This window comes from Ranitomeya variabilis, chromosome 6, assembly GCF_051348905.1.
Source record: "Ranitomeya variabilis isolate aRanVar5 chromosome 6, aRanVar5.hap1, whole genome shotgun sequence".
NCBI classification, from domain to species: domain Eukaryota; kingdom Metazoa; phylum Chordata; class Amphibia; order Anura; family Dendrobatidae; genus Ranitomeya; species Ranitomeya variabilis.
The window spans coordinates 133,732,608-133,750,821 of record NC_135237.1 but is presented as its reverse complement, the minus strand read 5'-3'; the positions used below and the strand labels follow the sequence as shown (position 1 = coordinate 133,750,821).

General features: G+C 44.8%; 1 protein-coding gene across 4 annotated transcripts in view; it reads right to left on the bottom strand.

Moving 5' to 3' along the window:
• Nucleotides 1-18,214, bottom strand: part of ATP2C1 (ATPase secretory pathway Ca2+ transporting 1) — a 291,818-nt gene that overhangs the window by 84,311 nt on the left and 189,293 nt on the right. For all 4 annotated transcript variants that reach the window (XM_077269020.1, XM_077269019.1, XM_077269022.1 and 1 more), the window contains 5 exons: nucleotides 15,830-15,946; nucleotides 15,291-15,380; nucleotides 12,351-12,386; nucleotides 9,311-9,372; nucleotides 7,586-7,694 (listed from right to left, as the gene is read on the bottom strand). In XM_077269020.1, coding sequence (XP_077125135.1) covers nucleotides 7,586-7,694; nucleotides 9,311-9,372; nucleotides 12,351-12,386; nucleotides 15,291-15,380; nucleotides 15,830-15,946 — 414 coding nt within the window. The remainder of the gene's footprint in view (nucleotides 1-7,585; nucleotides 7,695-9,310; nucleotides 9,373-12,350; nucleotides 12,387-15,290; nucleotides 15,381-15,829; nucleotides 15,947-18,214) is intronic.

The following is an 18,214-nucleotide window of genomic DNA, read 5'->3' as shown; positions in this document are numbered from 1 at the left end:
TCGGGTTACTAAGCGCAGGGCTGCGCTTAGTAACCCGATGTTTACCCTGGTTACCCGGGGACCTCTGCATCGTTGGTCGCTGGAGAGCAGTCTGTGTGACAGCTCCCCAGCAATCAAACAGCGACGCTGCAGCGATCGGCATCGTTGTCGCCATCGCTGCAGCGTTGCTTAATGTGAAGGTACCTTTACAGGAGCTCCCCAAATGTAACCCACGGTCACACAAAGTGCCGCAAGCTAAAAACAATAGTGGCCTTTTCTACCAATTCTGGTAATGGTACCGGTGGCTAAGGAAAATAAATAATATATAGAAACTAACAGTCTTATAGAGGACATGTTAGAGTTTTCAAAATGTCAGGTTTACATGAAACAATTCTAGATCATGTTTTCCAAGAACCGTACATTGTGCCGTCCCTCTTAATATTTTTCTGGGAACTTATACATTGACACATGGGTGTTGCCACAACCTTAGTGAATGGGCGTAGCCATACACAGTCGGACACCACTGCTGTGTGATTGATTGCAAGTAATAAAGTACACCATTAAAGCCGTGCCTAGCATGGTACACCAGCAGATCACTACTGGACAGCCAATACCAAGGGACCCAAGGTGTGGAATTAAAAAAAATATTAAAAAAAAACACATTCCAATGCCACACCTCCATTTTCAGCACCAGGAGGCAAGTATACATTTCTATATATGTGGATTGGGCTCCAGCACCAAATAAAAAATATTAAACAACTTTACTTTATTATTATTATTATTACTGTGCGATTAAAAAAACAGTGAGAGAAAAAAACAAAAAACAAAGATTGGATGAAGGATCCATAAGCTTAAGCATTTCGTGTTTTGCAATCCTCATTCACAGCTGGTATAGAGAGATATATGAGATGAGGTGAATAAGGGTTGCTAACCCGAAACATGTAAGCTTATGGATCCTTAATCTTGCCTGTTTTTCCCTCAGTGTTCTTAATTGCACAGTAAAAGTTATGTTTTAACATTTTTTTCATTGGTGCTGGAGCCCAGTCCTCATGGGCCTTCTCTCCCATTTCTAACCTGGATACCCGCCTGACGTGTTCCTACACCCTGACCAAACAAGGTCTACCAGGTTTCCTATGTGAATACAAGTGGTTTTCACACAGACTTGTCCTCAGTGGAAGGCAAGCTTACAACCATTTTTTTCTCCTTCCCATTTCTTCATGTGCTTCTCACAAAATTAGATCAAAAAGTTAATTTATTTCAGTTCTTCAATACATAAAGTGAAACTCGTATATTGTATAGAGTCATTACAAACAGAGTGATCCATTTCAAGTGTTTATTTCTCTTAATGTTGATGATTATGGCTTACAGCCAATGAAAATCCAAAAGTCATTATCTCAGCAAATTAGAATACTTAACAAAAATTACCTGCAAAGGCTTCCTAAGCTTTTAAAAGGGTCCCTTAGTCTGTTTCAGTAGGCTCCACAATCATGGGGAAGACTGCTCACTTGACAGATGTCCAGAAGGCAGTCATTGACACACTTCACGAGGAGGGTAAGCCACAAAAGGTCATTGCGAAAGAAGCTGGCTGTTCACAGAGTGCTGTATCCAAGATTATTAATGGAAAGTTGAGTGGAAGGAAAAAGTGTGGTAGAAAAAGGTGCACAAGCAACTGGGATAACCGCAGCCTTGAAAGGATTAAGAAAAGGCTATTTAAAAACTTGGGGAGATTCACAAGGAGTGGACTGCTGATGGAGTCATTGCTCCAAGAGCCACCACACACAGAGGTATCTAGGACATGGGCTACAAGTGTCGCATTCCTTGTGTCAAGCCACTCATGACCAGTAGACAACGCCAGAAGCGTCTTACCGGGGCCAAGGAGAAAAAGAACTGTACTGTTGCTTGGTGTTCCAAGGTGTTTTCAGATGAAAGTAAATTTTGCATTTCATTTGGAAAATCAAGGTCCCAGAGTCTGGAGGAAGAGTGGAGAGGCAACAATCCAAGCTGCTTGAGGTCTAGTGTGAAGTTTCCACAATCAGTGATGGTTTGGGGAGCCATGTCATCTGCTGATGTAGGTCCACTGTGTTTTATCAATACCAAAGTCAGCGCAGCTGTCAACAAGGAAATTTTATAGCCCTCCATGCTTCCCTCTGCCGACAAGCTTTATGGAGATGGAAATTTCATTCTCCAGCAGGACTCGGCACGTGTCCACACTGCCAAAAGTACCAATACCTGGTTTAAAAACAACAGTATCACTGTGCTTGATTGGCCAGAAAATGCGCCTTAATCCCATGATCTATGGGGTATTGTCAAGAGGAAGATGAGAGACACCAGACCAAACAGCAGCCTTCAGCTCGTCTGCAATCAAAGCAACCTGGGCTTCCATAACACCTCAGCAGTGCCACAGGCTAATCGCCTCCATGCCACACCACATTGATGCAGTAATTGATGCAAAAGGAGCCCTGACCTAGTATTGAGTGCATATACTGAACATACATTTCAGTAGGACAACATTTCGGATGTTAAAATCATTTTTCAAGCTAATATAAAGTATTCCAATTTACTGAGATAATGACTTTTGGGTTTTCATTGGCTGTAAGCCATAATCATCAACATTAACAGAAATAAACACTTGAAATACATCACTCTGACTGCAATGACTATATAATATGAGTTTCACTTTTTGTATAGAAGAACTGAAATTAATTAACTTTTTGATGATCTAATATTGTGAGAAGAACTTGTATTTTATGCAGCATTCTGAAGGGCCCATTCGTAAGGGGTTGCCCAATATTGGATGTCAAGCCTACATATCCCAAAAAAACAACCAGTCACACAAAGGTTCGTTGACTGCCATAGGACAGAACCTTCGCACGCCGACACAGCTGTATGCCGGTCCTCCAGCAGAGGGTCTCCTCTGGACGGCTGATTTAATGCTCATGCCGTGAGTGAATATCTCGCACACTGTCCATTTGTTGCTCATCTCGCTCCCCGTATTGTGGCTCGGAGATTTAGATCCTTACCCGGTATTAACCTCATTCCATGTAAATCAGCCCTCTTCAATTCAGCATATCTAAAATCAGGCCTGAAATAGCAGCCACACAAGCAGATGGTCGACCACGAAGGCTTTTACATTTCTTTGAAGCTTTTTATTTTGCAGATGTAAAGGTTATCCAAGACCATCCTGTCACCGCTCCGCTCATTGTCTCTCATTTCAGCAAATGCAAAACTATTACATTGCTAGAATCAAAGTGGTACGATAACAGCGCGGCATGTTAGTATGCCCCTGTACAAGCTCATCAGATCCCGGCATAACCTGCTTAGTGACTATCCATTACGGGAAGGAATGATTGGGGACATTAAGGCAGTGGAGGTAATCACCTTCAATATGGACACTGCAAACAGAATGCAAAAAATATCAAAAGCGCCGAGCTCCGACTGTGCGTGCAGAGCATTTTCTACTCCATTTGCCAGCAGCTCATCTGTGTAAAGGACACGACACTCCAGGACTGGAGAGTAAATATGGAGTGTGTCTGCCGCCAGAGAACATCTTCAAAGGGAATGCCTAACTCCATTGTTCTAGACAAAAAGACATTCTTTTTTATACATTTATGAAAAATTCAATGGAAAAGTGCTCTCCAGCTTTATACTTCATTTTCATTCTCTGTCCAAGGTATCGGGTATGGTCTGATCATTTTTGTCACAGACACAAGCTTCAAAGAAATGCATACCCTAGGGGGCACAATCTAAAAAGGCAAGGGGGCAGACTAGTGGTATGTGCACAAGAGAAACGGCCAGAGAAACCCATCAAACACCTTAAAGAATGAATGTGGATTTGTATGTAAAAATGACTTGCGGGCATATGTTCAGTCATAGGAACATCTAATAAACAACAAAACAAACAAAACAGACTTAAAAAACAATGTGAGATAACCCTTCAAAACCGTGCCTGAAGCTATAAAACAGAAAAAAAAAAAAAAAAAACACGTCAAAGATGTTACAGCCAAAACGCTCCAGGGTTTTCTAAAGCATCTCCTGCTTGAAAAACTCACCTGTGTTTAACAGACATTGGGTGCATATACTTTTATCATTTAAAAGGTGCCCTAATTCTAGCATCAACGTCACAAGAAAAAAAACAAAAAAAAAAAAAACTGGTGTGCCTACCTTGTGCCAGAATTGTGTGATTTGAATATCATTTGAGAATCATTAAACTTTTTTAAAAGCTGGAGCCCCAAATGTGTGACATTTATGGTGTCTGCACTATATTGGCAAAACATCCTGGTAGAAGCAAGCCAGGCAAGAGGTGGAAGACCGGCTAGTCTAAAGATTCAAGCAAGAGCAGAAATGCTATAAACATTATTTATGGAAAATAGCAGCCTAGAAAGAAAAAGCTTTCAACACTTCCAGCAAGATGTGCCACATCTACCCCAGAAGCACGAACCCTTGCAATAAATAAGGCACATCCTTTGCATGGTCTGGTAATTAAAGGGTTAATCCGTAACCCAAAAATAAATTTCACTGAAATTGAAAAAGTTACTCGTTTTTCAAGATTTATTAAGTCATGGTAAAATTCCGTACCATTCACCGTGCACTGCAATTAAGGATTCTTTTTCTATTAACCATTTTCTATGACGATTCGTTCAAGAATCTTTGTTCATGACGGAATATCCAAAGGAATCGTCATCTGCTGGCTGAAACTGCTGTCGCTCCCCTTTCCACCCTGGAATGAACAGTCACTGATGGGGCTAGGACATCCCGACACTCCCCTTGTTAGTTTGCCGTACTGAAACAGTCATCAAAGTCCGTAATGCACTTGTTCTCTTGGCCAAAGAAGAGACGTAATCATCGGCGTCCGTTTCATAGGGTGGGCTGTGTACCTTCTACTGCGTATGCGTAAAGCCCGAAGCTCAGTACACGCTCCCGTCATCACCGGCACTCAGAGCGCTCCTTCGCTGTTGCCATCACCTTTAGTGCCCATGAAACGTGACATCACCGACATCCATTTCATGAGCTGGGCAGTATATTTTCTTCAGCCCTCGTCACTTCCCTCTTCCAGCAACCTGTGTGTTACTACTATGGATTCCTTTGAACGTGCTCCCATTGTTGTACCGCTAATGTCTTTATCAGAGGCAATGGTTGTTTAGCGTTACTGGGCAGGGGTCATGCCATTTTCACCTCCATACCCAGTTAAGCTAAACAATCAGTGCCTCTGATAAAGACAATGGGAGCACGTTCAAAGGAATCAATCATAGTATCACAGGTCACCGGCACGCCGGCGGAGGAGCGTCCTGAAGAGGGACTGCAGAGGGAAGTTACGAGGGCTGAACAATATATACTGCCCAGTACATGAAACGGTGTGATGAAGGGCTATACAACGGACGCATACACAGCAGAAAACACACAGCCCACCCTATGAAACAGACATCAGTGATTACGTCAATTCATTGGCCAAGAGAACAAATGCGTTACGGCCCACTGAAGCCCCTCAGGGAGGTAAACAAAGTGAGGGAGTGTCTGCATGTCCTAGGGCAAAAAGGGGAGTGACAGCAGTTATCGCCAGCAGAAGACCATTTGTTGGTATCCCATCATGCTCTGGGAAAGTGGGTACTATAACACAACCCTAAGGCTACTTTCACACTAGCGTTAACTGCAATACGTCGCAAATGCGTCGTTTTGCCGAAAATACGCATTCAGCAAAAGTTTTTGCTGGATACGTTTTTTCGTCATAGACTAACATTAGCGACGCATTTGGGAAGCATTGCCAAACGTCGCGTCCGTTTTACGACGCTTGGGCGTGTGGTAGCGGACCGTCGGAAGAAAAAAACGTTACATGTAACGTTTTTTGCTCCCGACGGTCCGCTTTTTCCGACCGCGCATGCGCGGCCGGAACTCCGCCCCCACCTCCCCGCACTTCCCCGCACCTCACAATGGGGCAGCGGATGCGTGGGAAAAATGCATCCGCTGCCCCCGTTGTGCGACGGAGACCACGCTAGCGTCGGGAATGTTGGCCCGACGCACAGCGACGGGTCTTTCCCGACGCTAGTGTGAAAGTAGCCTTAGATGCAGTGTGGCGTGAATGGAAGGGAATTTTACAATTTACTTATATTACAAAAGTTATTCGTTTTTTTTAAAGCTTTATTAATTGAAATTTTTTTTGGGGTTTCAGACTAAGCTCTTGCTTTTAAAAAAAAAAAATCAGACGAATACAATCAGATTAAAAATCGGTGGTGGTATGGTGCCACATAGATAAGAAGTGAGGAAGCAAGAAATATAAATAAAAGGTGCTTTATTAAATAACAATTTTAAAATTAGAGATACAAGTTAAAAGGACAGGGGAAAAAAGGGGCGAGGGGATTGTCACCAGCAGAGCCTTTTCCACTACCAAGACCTGAGTGTCTGCTTACTGTAATAAATGATTACATCGATTAGGATTCCTTCTTCGGGATACTCTTAAGGTACCTTCACACGAAGCGACGCTGCAGCGATAGCGACAACGATGTCGATCGCTGCAGCGTCGCTGTTTGGTCGCTGGAGAGCTGTCACACAGACCGCTCTCCAGCGATCAACTATGCCGAGGTCCCCTGGTAACCAGGGTAAACATCGGGTAACTAAGCGCAGGGCCGCGCTTAGTAACCCGATGTTTACCCTGGTTACCAGCGTAAAATCTAAAAAAAACAAACAGCACATACTTACATTCACGTCCCCCTGCGTCCACTTCCTGACTGACTGAGCGCCGTACAGTGAGAGCAGAGCGGTGACGTCACCGCTGTGCTACTTTCACTTTCACTTTGCGGCGCTGAGTCAGAGGAGGAAGCAGACTGCAGGGGACGCAATGTGAGTATGTGCTGTTTGTTTTTTTTACATTTTACGCTAGTAACCAGGGTAAACATCGGGTAACTAAGCGCGGCCCTGCGCTTAGTAACCCGATGTTTACCCTGGTTACCAGTGTAAAACATCGCTGGTATCGTTGCTTTTGCTTTCAAACACAACGATACACAGCGATCGGACGACCAAATAAAGTTCTGGACTTTATTCAGCGACCAGCGATATCACAGCAGGATCCTGATCGCTGCTGCGTGTCAAACGAAACGATATCGCTAGCGTGGACGCTGCAACGTCACGGATTGCTAGCGATATCGTTATAATGTCGTTTCGTGTGAAGGTACCTTTAGACACTGTTGTTTCTCTTATTGGCAGTGATGGCATATGGGAATTCACCCACACAAATGACATCCTATCTATACGCATCACTTCATTCCTTTTTATAAGTGTGAATACGGATTTGTCCTCTATGTCATGGGCAGATACTCTCTTTGCCTCTTAAGAAATATACTTTTAAATTAAGGTATTTATAAACCCCACATTTGTACTTTTTTCTTTCAGGAGATTTTTCTGTCAGATTCCGCTTACTTAGGGTGCGTTTTTCATTTCTCAATTTCGGCAATGACCTAAAAAGGTGTATGTGGTAAACTTTTCCGAAACCAGCACTCTTCACCACGCAATTTGCTATACGAGGAGAGCAATAGTCACAGTACTTTATTCACATGAAAATCTGGAAGTGTTAAGCTTTGTAGTTTACCATTCTTGCTGGAAATAACCAAACACGAACCTCAAATAACCGCAAATCTGCAGGAACTCGGTCTCCAACCGACAGGCAAACTGTATCTCCAGGTACCAAGTCCCTGGCAAGTGTGTGCTCCAATCTGCCTTCCCGTACACTAAAAAGACAGTTTCATATTGTTATACATTTTTTCCATCTTTGTTACCATCTGCTGCTCATCATCTTGCCTTACAATTATTTCCTTTATAGTTACAGATATATATGGCATATCAAATATATTCACAGAAAAAAAAATCTTAGGAAAACAAAATAAAGTTGTGTGGCTAAAAGGCAATCAGTTAAGCTATAAAAAGCTGTGAAACCACCCATAAAGTCATTGTAACATCTTAGCAGGACTGGCCAACTGTTTAATGTGGAGACTGACCGCTTTCTAATGGTAGATGTCAGAAGAAAAAAAAAATGATCAAAAGAAGAATTGGGCATGTTGGATTGTAAACATGCCCAATCCTTTATTTCTTTAAGACTAAAGCTCCGATTAAATATCTAGCAGATGTTTATCCGCATCGTCCTACAGAGAAGGCCCATGTAAGCAAGAATGTTGCGTTGTTGGGGGCCGAAATCAGAGACCTGACTTCATAAAATGTTCATTCTAAAGTTTTGTTTTTTTGTTTTGTTTTTTAAATCTAGATCAGTACAAATGTGAACTCAATATTGAAATTAATGCATATCCAGCTATAAGGAGGCAACTTGCAGACTCCTAAGGGTACGTGCCCACGATCAGGAATAGCAGCGTTTTTAAGTGCTGCTATATCTTGATTGATCTAATGTACGAGAAGGGCTATCCAGCAGTTTTATATGGATGGTATATCCTTAGGATAGGACATCAATATCAGATCGATGGGGGGTGAAACTCAGCACCCCACCGATCAGCTGTTTCGGATGCCGGATGTGATCAGTTGCAGAGCTGTACAGATCCGTCAGCTGTATAAGGTCTGTAATCAGGTACTGCAGATAGAGGGGTCTGAAGTCAGAGACTTGACATAATAAAATGTTCGGAAAGGGTGGATCTGCAATATCTGGCTGCAGTGATTGTACAGCTGATAGACCTGCGCTGTTCTGCACCCGATCACATCCAGCCATTGTAGACATCGGACATGGCTTATCCCCCATGGATCAGCCATCAATATAAAAAGTATTTGACAACCCCTAAAGTGACAGCTGCAAACCAAAGAAAATCAATGCTTGGGATGCCATTGTCCCTTAAAAAAAATTAATTTGGAACCATACAGTAAACATTGCCATGCCTTGCCAACATAGGTCAGATCAGAACCTTCTCCACAAAGAATACACAAGTTCATTGGATTTAGGTTTGTAAACTGTATGTTTATGACTAGAGCTGGTGCGAATCAATTCGCATGTCCCATTCCATCGGCCAAGACAGTGGTCTGCGGCCGCTGCACGGACGATCGAGTATTGCCTTATATCTGCTTACATCAACGCCTCTTGACTAGCCGACCTGCTGCGACATCACGTGTCACGCCGTAGTGATGATGCCGTGCAATGTGGCTAATCAAGAGAAAAGCCGCATGTCTCATTCCATCTATGACCTAAACACAATGATTGGAATAATAAAACAAAAAAAAAAAAATCCAAAAGGATCCCCAAATACGAAACAGCCAAGACATGAGCTATCCATACCCAACACGCAGCGATATTTGCACTGTAATTTCCAGTAAAAAATAAAAATCTCAAGAATCATGAATTCAATCCTACCAGTGACATTCTGGTGGCACGAGCTTGCTTAGCTCTTCCAGTGATTTCTCAGACCGATACTCCTAAAAATGAGAAAAAAAACAGAAAAATGTTTCCATACTAGCCCATTTCTTTTTTTCTTACAGCAATATTAAAAACACAGCTAGAACAGCAGCATACAGGTTGAAGTGAAACGATCTACACCTGTTCATTTGTCTCACACCCCAGTGGACCCAGAAGCACAATTTGCCACAGGAGGAACATGAAAATTACTATATTTGCAACCACTAAGCGTGAATGACGTTTGGCAAGAAAGCAGCGGAAAGATCTGCAATATAGCTGCAAGACATGCTGGGAGATTTCAGCTCTGAAGCCTATTTTAGAGAGAATCTGGGAACACTTTGAAAAAGTACAATGGGGGCAATTCATTAAGAATGGCATAGCGCATGCTAACCTTAATGAAGCGCTCACTAGAGTGTACTGACTTGATTCATTAAAGAAGTTGTCCACTACTGCGAACTCCTGATTACTTATGTCTGCAGGAGAGGACCGTGACGCGAGAGGACCGTGACGCGAGAGGACCGTGACGCGAGAGGACCGTGACGCGAGAGGACCGTGACGCGAGAGGACCGTGACGCGAGAGGACCGTGACGCGAGAGGACCGTGACGCGAGAGGACCGTGACGCGAGAGGACCGTGACGCGAGAGGACCGTGACGCGAGAGGACCGTGACGCGAGAGGACCGTGACGCGAGAGGACCGTGACGCGAGAGGACCGTGACGCGAGAGGACCGTGACGCGAGAGGACCGTGACGCGAGAGGACCGTGACGCGAGAGGACCGTGACGCGAGAGGACCGTGACGCGAGAGGACCGTGACGCGAGAGGACCGTGACGCGAGAGGACCGTGACGCGAGAGGACCGTGACGCGAGAGGACCGTGACGCGAGAGGACCGTGACGCGAGAGGACCGTGACGCGAGAGGACCGTGACGCGAGAGGACCGTGACGCGAGAGGACCGTGACGCGAGAGGACCGTGACGCGAGAGGACCGTGACGCGAGAGGACCGTGACGCGAGAGGACCGTGACGCGAGAGGACCGTGACGCGAGAGGACCGTGACGCGAGAGGACCGTGACGCGAGAGGACCGTGACGCGAGAGGACCGTGACGCGAGAGGACCGTGACGCGAGAGGACCGTGACGCGAGAGGACCGTGACGCGAGAGGACCGTGACGCGAGAGGACCGTGACGCGAGAGGACCGTGACGCGAGAGGACCGTGACGCGAGAGGACCGTGACGCGAGAGGACCGTGACGCGAGAGGACCGTGACGCGAGAGGACCGTGACGCGAGAGGACCGTGACGCGAGAGGACCGTGACGCGAGAGGACCGTGACGCGAGAGGACCGTGACGCGAGAGGACCGTGACGCGAGAGGACCGTGACGCGAGAGGACCGTGACGCGAGAGGACCGTGACGCGAGAGGACCGTGACGCGAGAGGACCGTGACGCAACAGCCCCACGTGACGCAACAGCCCCACGTGACGCAACAGCCCCACGTGACGCAACAGCCCCACGTGACGCAACAGCCCCACGTGACGCAACAGCCCCACGTGACGCAACAGCCCCACGTGACGCAACAGCCCCACGTGACGCAACAGCCCCACATGACGCAACAGCCCCACGTGACGCAACAGCCCCACGTGACGCAACAGCCCCACGTGACGCAACAGCCCCACGTGACGCAACAGCCCCACGTGACGCAACAGCCCCACGTGACGCAACAGCCCCACGTGACGCAACAGCCCCACGTGACGCAACAGCCCCACGTGACGCAACAGCCCCACGTGACGCAACAGCCCCACGTGACGCAACAGCCCCACGTGACGCAACAGCCCCACGTGACGCAACAGCCCCACGTGACGCAACAGCCCCACGTGACGCAACAGCCCCACGTGACGCAACAGCCCCACGTGACGCAACAGCCCCACGTGACGCAACAGCCCCACGTGACGCAACAGCCCCACGTGACGCAACAGCCCCACGTGACGCAACAGCCCCACGTGACGCAACAGCCCCACGTGACGCAACAGCCCCACGTGACGCAACAGCCCCACGTGACGCAACAGCCCCACGTGACGCAACAGCCCCACGTGACGCAACAGCCCCACGTGACGCAACAGCCCCACGTGACGCAACAGCCCCACGTGACGCAACAGCCCCACGTGACGCAACAGCCCCACGTGACGCAACAGCCCCACGTGACGCAACAGCCCCACGTGACGCAACAGCCCCACGTGACGCAACAGAAACGCAAATGCCTAGTGAGTATAGGCGTTTTTATTTTAACGGGAGCAAAAATTGAGAGCTGGATGTGGGTCTCTTAGTAATAGACAAACCCCTTTAAGCAGCGTTGGCCGGTTAATAAATCAGGCACATCTAATACACAGCATATGCAGTCGCCACAAATGTTCACCTGGCGTCTGGCCTACATGTCAGGCGTAACTTACAATGAATTTGACGGATCGGCAAGATCATGCCCCGACCACGCTAAGCCGATATTTGCATTGCTGGTCCCGAATGGATTAGAAAAGTCAAAAAGTTCCAATATTTTTGTCCAAACTACAGAGTTGCACAAAAATATTGCGCCCTACTAAGGTGGCTATTCCAGAGTTTTGGAGAAAACATCTAAATGAATTGCCCCCCCATTTACTTGCTTTGATGTAAGGGTGCAATTGTGAAGAGCAACCCAACACATCAACTTCTTCTGTGACTCTATTGTTGGCCCCGGAGTGGCCACTGTGAAAAAGAGCAGGTAATAGGTGTAAATGCACGGGTATGCCTCATTACATAATATTCCTAATATATTCTCTTTAGATCAGTGGGGGTCCAGGTCCTGAGATCCCCACCCACTATTCAAAGGTCAACATAGATCATTTCTGCCTCCAGAGCTGCACACTTTTCAGTGGTCTTCTGAGCAATATATTATGGGGGTCTCAGGACCTGGTTCTTCACCCATTTTCAGAGCATGAAGCTACCCTAAGCAAAAATGTATTAACACAGCCTCTTACCTGAACAAAGGCGACAGTGACAACTATAAGTATTGCCTAAAAAAAAAAACAAAGACAAGAATGTAAAGCTATAATAACCAGCAATTACTCCATACAAATAAGTGATTATTCCCACCACAAGATTTGGGAACACAAGGGAAACCTCCTTTAGGAGCGGGAATTTAATTTGAGCTTGTAGGGCTAAAAGCTAACACAGATAATGGCCATTAATGTCTATTCAGCCACGTACAGGGCTCGCATTAATAGGCCTTAATTATGCCATTACCATGGCACAGCTCCTACCATCCTATAGGTACAGGAACTTCCCTGCTGAGCCACAATAACGCAGGCAGGTCTCCGGATCACCGCGCTCTGCGTATTATGGAGGTTTGTGCCCTCGAATTGACAGAAGTACAAAAGGCCGATATAAAAGAAAGTAAAAATCTAAATTGTATGAGGAACACATCAGAAACAAATACATTTCTCCTATTTTATTTGTGCTTTTGTCACTGACGCACTTTCCTGCTAACCGCGCATTAGCGCACACAATGGCAACGCTTTTTGAAAACAAATTTTAGGCAAATGTGGCTTTTCGGAATATTCATATGAGAACAATCAAGGAGCGATGTGAAACAGCAGAGGAGGCCACATCTGAGCACCTTCATGAGTAGCGTTAATCGGTGCCGTGTATGAACCCTAGAAAGGATCACAGGCACTAGGCAGACTGCAAAATCAAAATGGGGACACCATAACGGATCTTTGGGGGAATGCTTGCCGCTCTTTAACCCCTTAACCAACCAATGTGTATAGCGCTGCTGCAGTCTGCTGGAGTATCTGCTCTGAAGCTCCTGCAATCCTAGAAGGACTAAGCAGGGCTATCAAGGAAAACCAAGGACCCCAAGAAGTGGGTTATCAATACTCCACACTTTTCATTTCCATGTTACATAGGAACATCTGGAAAAAGGAAACTCAACAGTCTGAAGGGGGCTTCAGAGAAAATACATTGGACTCCAGAGGACTGGGATACAGTTACATTATCTGGTGGAGCCCCCTCATGCTTCCAGATGTCCCCGAGAGCCTGTGGGCAGCTTCATCTGAGAAAATAACTTCACCCCAGTTCTCCGAAGTCCAATCACCGTACTTCCTGCAAAAGCATTTCTCTGATGAAGCCCCTTCAGACCAACATTTTCAAGATGTCCTAGTGTCTGATTGCCTGGAGAAGGAGAGAAGGAGAGGCGAGCGCAACCATGAGTCCTGAGTGATGACAAAAATAAAGCAGCATCCTGAGACCATTATGTGTGGTGGATTTTCATCCATAGAGGGGACTCACTAACTATTTTGCCTATGAACACTGCCATGAACAAAGAATGGGAGCTCTGCTTTTTGGGGCTTCCTACTGCAATAAACATCTTGATTTTATTATTTACAGCCTGAATAAAACAACACTTTAAGTATATATAGGTCGTATGCCACTCTCCTGGTCTATGCCACATTTGTCACCGGGGAATATTAAATCGCTTTGGATAAGTCTGAGATTTCCACATCTTGCAACTGGGATTTTTGCCCATTCCTAAAAGGCAAAACTGCTCCAGTTCCTTCAAGTTAGATGGTTTCCTCTGGTGAACAGCAATCTTCAGGTCGGACCACAAATTCACAATTGGATTAAGGTCTGGGCTTTCACTAGGTCACTCCAAAACATTTACATTTTATCATTATTACACTGTCTGGTATGTGTGGTGCATTTTATACTTTGGGACATACAACATGGGGTCTGCTCTTCCTCCTCAGAGCCATTATATGACCTTCATGATTTTTCTCTATAATTAGTAGGGTCTTGTTCCCTTGTCTATAATACCTTTGAATGTCGTTGTTGATACTCTGGTTTTAATTGTTTATAACAGGGCTGTGGAGTCAGTCTCAGTCGGTGTCCATTTTGGTGGAGCCGGTATAAAACATATAATAAATTCGGTACAGTAGCATAATGCAGTATGTGCTGTAAATGTTTTCAGATGAATTTGGTAAAGTTATGAAATGTCCTATAAATTTCTGTTCTGTTCCTGATCTAAGGAGTGTGGCTTTTAAGTGAGATGAATCTGTTCTGCACTTTATGTACATGTTCAGTAGTGACCAGTGCTGTGGAGATGAATCTGTGCTGCACTTTATATACATGCTCAGTAGTGACCAGTGCTGTGGAGATGAATCTGTGCTGCACTTTATATACATGCTCAGTAGTGACCAGTGCTGTGGAGATGAATCTGTGCTGCACTTTATATACATGTTCAGTAGTGACCAGTGCTGTGGAGATGAATCTGTGCTGCACTTTATATACATGCTTAGTAGTGACCAGTGCTATGGAGTCAGTCATGGAAACTGAGGTGTCGGAGGTTTGGCTTAGCAACTCCACAGCCCTGGTTTATAATCTTGGAATATTGTTATATCAATAAATAATTGAAATTTTGGGTCCATGGCCAGGAAACTCCACAAATCTCAATCTCAGAGAACCAGTGGTCAGTCCTCAAAAAACAGGTGGACAAAAAAAAAAAATACACAAATTGTGCTACACTCCAAGCACGATCAGGCAAGAAAGCACATAGGTGGCCTGTGACCTGTTTCATGAACTAGCCTGTGACTTTATGGTTGCTATTTAGATATCAGACTAGTAACTTACCATTGTGATACTGACAGCAGCATCAATAGATGCCAACTACTATGAAACGTGAGAAAATATCTATATCTGGAAGTGAAAAGCACTGGGGGAAGGGGAACAATATGTTCTGCTTTCAGAACTGATGCAGACATCCCCCTTTTCTAAATAGGAAAACGTTGCAGAAGACTTGTGATATGATCATAATTTATAAGCTTTAGTCGCTTTACAATTTGTATTTTTTCTGTAAGGAAACTGGAAGATTGCATAACGATTTATTACATGTTTTGTACGTACATCATAGACTAGCGACTTACCACTGTGATACTGACGGCATCATCAAATTGATGCATTAAGACACTGATGACAGCAGAGGCCAGCAGGAGCATAAGGAGCGGGTTTTTAAACTAAAAAAAACAAAACGGATTCATATTAGGTGGCGGATAGAGACATTTACAAAGAAATGGTCTAGTAAACTCACGCTGGAGGTCCCAGTTCCTAGCATTGTGCATAAGGTGGTGTTATCCCACTAAATACGTTAATCATCCATTCTGCGCTGTATGGACATCACCCATACAGGCAATGTTAACTATGCAGTTATGTGTCCATGTACAAAAAGCCATCATGCCGATCCGGTGATTAGGATACAGCATAGGATCCATGGTGCAGACGTTCAGAACGTGAGCTCATTACCATTTCATTATGTTAATGAATTGCAGCCTATGGATCAATATTTTATTAGCGCTGTACATTGAAGTGACCTTAATTTGATTTCACATTTGTAGAGAACAATAAATAAGATCTCACTGAAGGCATAAGATGAAATCATCCTCATTCTTCACAATGTGGCTCTCACCTGGGCAATATATTTTTTCCATAATGGTTCATCTTCGCTGATATCAAATTCGTTCCATCCATGGGAGGCGCGCCGGTGACAGACCTCAGAGTTTGCTAAACCGCTCTGGAGATCAGCCTGGGGTAAAAATCAAAACTGCTATGAAACATGAGAAAATATATGTACAGAGGTGAAAAGCACTGGGGGAAGGGGGATCAACATGTTCTGCTTTCAAAACTGATGCAGACATCATTGTCTAAACTGCAAAATGTCACCGACCTCCTGCAATATAACCAGATTTTATAAGCTATGGCTGCATTATAGTCCGATTTGTTTCTTGTATGGAAGCAGAGAAAATTCCATAACTTTTTTACATGTTTGATAATGATTATTTAAAGGAATCACAAGATCACGAGATTATCACAAGAAGACTAGTTAGTCTTCAGGTTGTGCTAAAAGCTACAAGTTCTTATCAGCCGTGCAGGACAATTCCCTCTCTCAGTTGGTAGCTGAACCAACCAGGGGAGGTAATCTGCTGGATCTGGTCCTGTCAAATAGATCAGATAAATTTCCGATCTACAGGTCAGGAAGTATTTGGGAAGCAGTGGCCATAATATGCTAAGTTTCAATGTAATATTTAATAACACAATTTCAAGGGAAAATGCAAAAACCAGGAACTTTAGGAAGGAGGATTTCAACAAATTAAGGGAAGAGCTTAATCATGTAGACTGGGTACATTGTCATGGTAACTGGGGATATACTACTAGAATCCTGCAGAAAACTTATAACCTCTGGTAATAAAACAACCAGGAATAAAAAGAAACCACTAAGGATAAATAAGACAGTACAAGGTTTAATAAGACAAACAAAAGGGCATTCAGGCCACGTTCACACTTTGCGGGGTCCTCTGCGGGTTCTCCCGCAGCGGAATTGATAAATCTGCAGGGCAAAACCGCTGCGGTTATCCCTGCAGATTTATCGCGGTTTGTTCCGTGGTTTCCGCTGCGGGATTACTCCTATACTATTGATGCTGCATATGCAGCAATATGCAGCATCAATAGTAATGTTAAAAATAATAAAAATTGGTTATACTCACCCTCTGACGTCCGATCTCCTCGGCGCTGCACCCGGGGGCTCCGGTTCCAAAGATGCTGTGCCGAGAAGGACCTTTGTGACGTCACGGTCATGTGACCCGGGCGTCATCACGGTCATGTGACCGCGACGTCACCGCAGGTCCTGTTCGCACAGCAACTCTGACAGGCCGGCCGCGTGCAGCGCTGAGAGGGGAGTATAACATGATTTTTTATTTTTATTTTTTTTTACCCCAAATATGGTTCCCAAGGCCTGGAGGAGAGTCTCCTCTCCTCCACCCTGGGTACCACCCGCACATTAACCGCTTACTTCCCGCAACGTGGGCACAGCCCCATGCGGGAAGTAAGCGGTTTAATGCATTCCTATGGGTGCAGAATCGCAGCGATTCTGCACAAAGTAGTGACATGCTGCGGGTTGTAAACCGCTGCATTTCTGCGTGGTTTTCCCGCAGCATGTGCACAGCGGTTTGCGGTTTCCATAGGGTTTACATGTAAATGGAAACGCTATAGAAACTGCTGCGGACCCGCAGCATCAAAATCGTCGCGGTAAAAACCGCAAAGTGTGAACATGGCCTCAAAATCCTGAAGGTCGAGAATACTGAGATAGCATTTCAGAAGTATAAAGATCTCAGTAAGAAATGTAAACAAGAAATCAAGCTGGCAACGTTATCTACAGAGAAACAAATCGCCAGACGCGTTAAAATAAATCCACAAAAATTGTATTTTGATCATCGCCTGTGTGTAGCAGAGGCGATCGAAGTATTGCAGCTTCTAGTCTCCCATTTAGACTATTGAAGAATGCAAAAAGTAAAAAAAAAAAAAAGTAAAAAATGTTTTTTTAATAAAAATATAATTGGTATCGCCATGTAAAGAATCGCTCAATCAATATAACAAAACAATTAACCTGATCGCTAAACAGCGTAACGATAAAAATCTTCAAAACGCCGGATTTGTTTTTTTGGTCGCCACTACATTGCAATGAAATGCAATAATGGGAGATTAAAACATTGTATCTACACCAAAATTGTATCAAACACGTCAGCTCAATGCGCAAAAAATAAGCCCTCACCCAGCCCCAGAAAAATGGAGACGCTACAGGTCTCAGAAAATGGCACCTTATTTATTTATTTTAACAAACTTTGGAATTTTTTCTTCACCACTGTGTATGTGTATGTATATATATGTGTGTATATGTGTGTGTGTGTGTGTGTGTGTGTGTGTGTGTGTGTGTGTGTGTGTGTGTGTGTGTGTGTGTGTGTGTGTGTGTGTGTGTGTGTGTGTGTGTATGTATGTATGTATGTATGTATGTATGTAT